This window comes from Monopterus albus, unplaced genomic scaffold (genome assembly GCF_001952655.1).
Source record: "Monopterus albus unplaced genomic scaffold, M_albus_1.0 scaffold312.1, whole genome shotgun sequence".
NCBI classification, from domain to species: Eukaryota; Metazoa; Chordata; class Actinopteri; order Synbranchiformes; family Synbranchidae; genus Monopterus; species Monopterus albus.
This window is the reverse complement of record NW_018128192.1, coordinates 286,415-288,912: the sequence shown is the minus strand read 5'-3', so window position 1 is coordinate 288,912 and position 2,498 is coordinate 286,415. Positions and strand designations below refer to the sequence as shown.

General features: G+C 37.4%; 1 protein-coding gene across 1 annotated transcript in view; it reads right to left on the bottom strand.

The window, feature by feature from the left end:
- Positions 1-207: 207 nt before the first annotated feature.
- The window catches only part of LOC109973943 (fez family zinc finger protein 2-like), a 5,054-nt gene continuing 2,763 nt past the window's right edge, over positions 208-2,498 (bottom strand). Inside the window, 1 exon segment of the mRNA XM_020623849.1 lies at positions 208-1,099. Coding sequence (XP_020479505.1) covers positions 849-1,099 — 251 coding nt within the window. The 3' untranslated portion in view covers positions 208-848.

The following is a 2,498-nucleotide window of genomic DNA, read 5'->3' as shown; positions in this document are numbered from 1 at the left end:
TGTGATTCAAAACACAGCAACAAACCTAATAAATGAATGAATTAGGACAGAAACACAATATAGGACTACGGAAACAACATAAAACAATTCACAAAAATGTTGCTGTATTTTCTGTTTTGTGGATTTCAACTGTATTTTTTATTTCCTGACGTGTTTATCTTCTCCATTTTTGTGTTTTTATGTTTTCTAAAATGTTGTCATATGTTGCACCAGCCAGCTAAAACCCACACCTAACAAAATGTTTCTAAACTTAGTCAGTACAACTTTCATCATATTATTCAGGTTTATTTTCAAATGCCTTGAAAAATGGAAACAACATGGATCAAATATTCAGGTTTCATTATAAGTTACAACTCATTTATTCACCTTAACAATTTTCTTCTGTGGAATTCACAGCATGGCAATGAGCTCCACAGACAATTCACATTTAAATAACATTTTATTATTATTATTATTATTATTTCCATTACTTATTATTTACAGTTCCATCATGGAGACAGATGATTTTTTCCAATGTCTGATGCTTGTCAGTGACAATGCAGGAAGAAATTCAAGCTGTACAGAAAAGAAAACCCTGTAATATTCCTATAATATGGGACCCAGTGCTAAGTGTTGATCGGTTGTACTTTCCGCTCTCTTCATTCTCTACAGTGTCACTGCTGGAACACTTGGACAGGATCCTAAAGTTTATTGTGTTACCGCAAAGGGATAATGTCCAGTTTTATTCGAGTATCCCACCTTCTCTTGGGACTTTCATATACAGTTCACACAATACATAAGCCAGTTTTTGAGTCTTCACAGTCCAGGGTTGAGTGTTAAAAAGTGTTGTGGGGAATTACCATTGCCGCTCAACTCTGCAGCTCTCTGGAGGCCTCTGTGGCCGCTGAGAAGCTGCTGTCATGCAGCTTCCTGATGTGTTTTTTCAGGTCAAAGTTGCGACAGAAGCCCTTGCCGCAGGTGGCACAGGTGAAGGGCTTCTTGTCATTGTGCGTGTGCATGTGGAAAGTCAGGTTGTAGATCTGGTGGAAGGCCTTGTTGCAGATGGAGCACTTGTACTGCTTCTCCCCACTGTGCGTCAGCTTGTGGTTCTTATAATTTCCTGCAACATAAAAAAGAAATAATGAACATATGCATAAGAGAACTGCATGATTAAACAGAAACATAAGAACTGTGAATGCGAACGTAATTGTAAATTATAGCCTGTTGTCATTATTAATCATATACTTTTGGATTGTTTAATTTATATAATGTGTAAAAAAAAACACGAGTCATCATGAGTTCCCCAAACCTAAAGTGACATCTCCACAATTATTCTGACCAAGTAACCCAAAAAAGATTCAAGGGTCAAAAATGCAAAAAAAAAAAAAAAAAAAAAAAAAAAAATTCCTCAGGCTGGAAAAGTTACAACTAGCTGTCACCTTCACATGATGACTGAACAGAAGTTTATTTTAACATAAAGCATAAAATCAAAACTGCATAACATGTCATTCCGTAAAGGAATAAAATTATGCCCAGCAGCGTTCGAACCCCATCATGGGCTTAAAGAAGGACAAAAATAGATCACATCATTACTAAGAAATGATAAAATTAGTATGCATTATAAGAATCTACTCTTATTGTTCCTGAAATCATTGAAAGCATCTAAACTATTTAAGATGAATTCCACCTGCAGGCATTGCAGCTTTATGACTTTGTGACCAGAAGATTTCAAAATAAAGTTTCTGATACCATTTCTTCCAAGAAAAGTTGAAAAACAAACTGGGAAAATCCCAAATCTGAATGAAATGATTTCCCCCATTTTAACGGAGAGTTTTAAAAACATGGAGAGGAAAGTGTCATACTGTGTTGTTTATTGCGAATCCTGAACTATTTTCTTTCCCACTCCAAGATCCAAGAACTCCAAGAACAGCTCCTTGTAAAGTTGGAGCGTCCCCTGATCCTCTGCACCGTCCAGCCTTCATTAATCAAGATTTTGTGTGCCGAAGTCAAGAGGTTGTCAAACTTTGTCAAAATCAAGGCCAGCAGCAGCTCAACAGAAAAGCCCCGATTCTTAACTTTGCCGGGGTCCAGCATCTGACCCAGAGCAAATGCTGTCGTCTCCGTGTAATGTGACATGTCCTATTTACACTGATCACTTCGTGCTCACAGTGGGCCTGCAATTATTTCTCTTTTCATTACTCTTACAGATAACTAGGAGCAGCAGCGCATGGTGATGTGTTTACCCCTGCTAATATTTATTTCAGCAGCTGACAAATCTCAAAATCCGAAAATTCTATAAGTGCTATAAGTGGTAAAAGTAATCCTGCTCCCTGATGGCAAATGAAATGCAAGTTAAAGATATCTCATAATAACCTTTTCCCTTTACGCCTCGAATCCAGCTATACAGGAAAAAAGACAGTAGGCTACAGGAAAATACAGGAAGACGATCGACAATAAGAAAACTCGCACTTTATTGCTAAAACACCTTCATTGGCAGGGTAATAAAAATAGCGACCCCC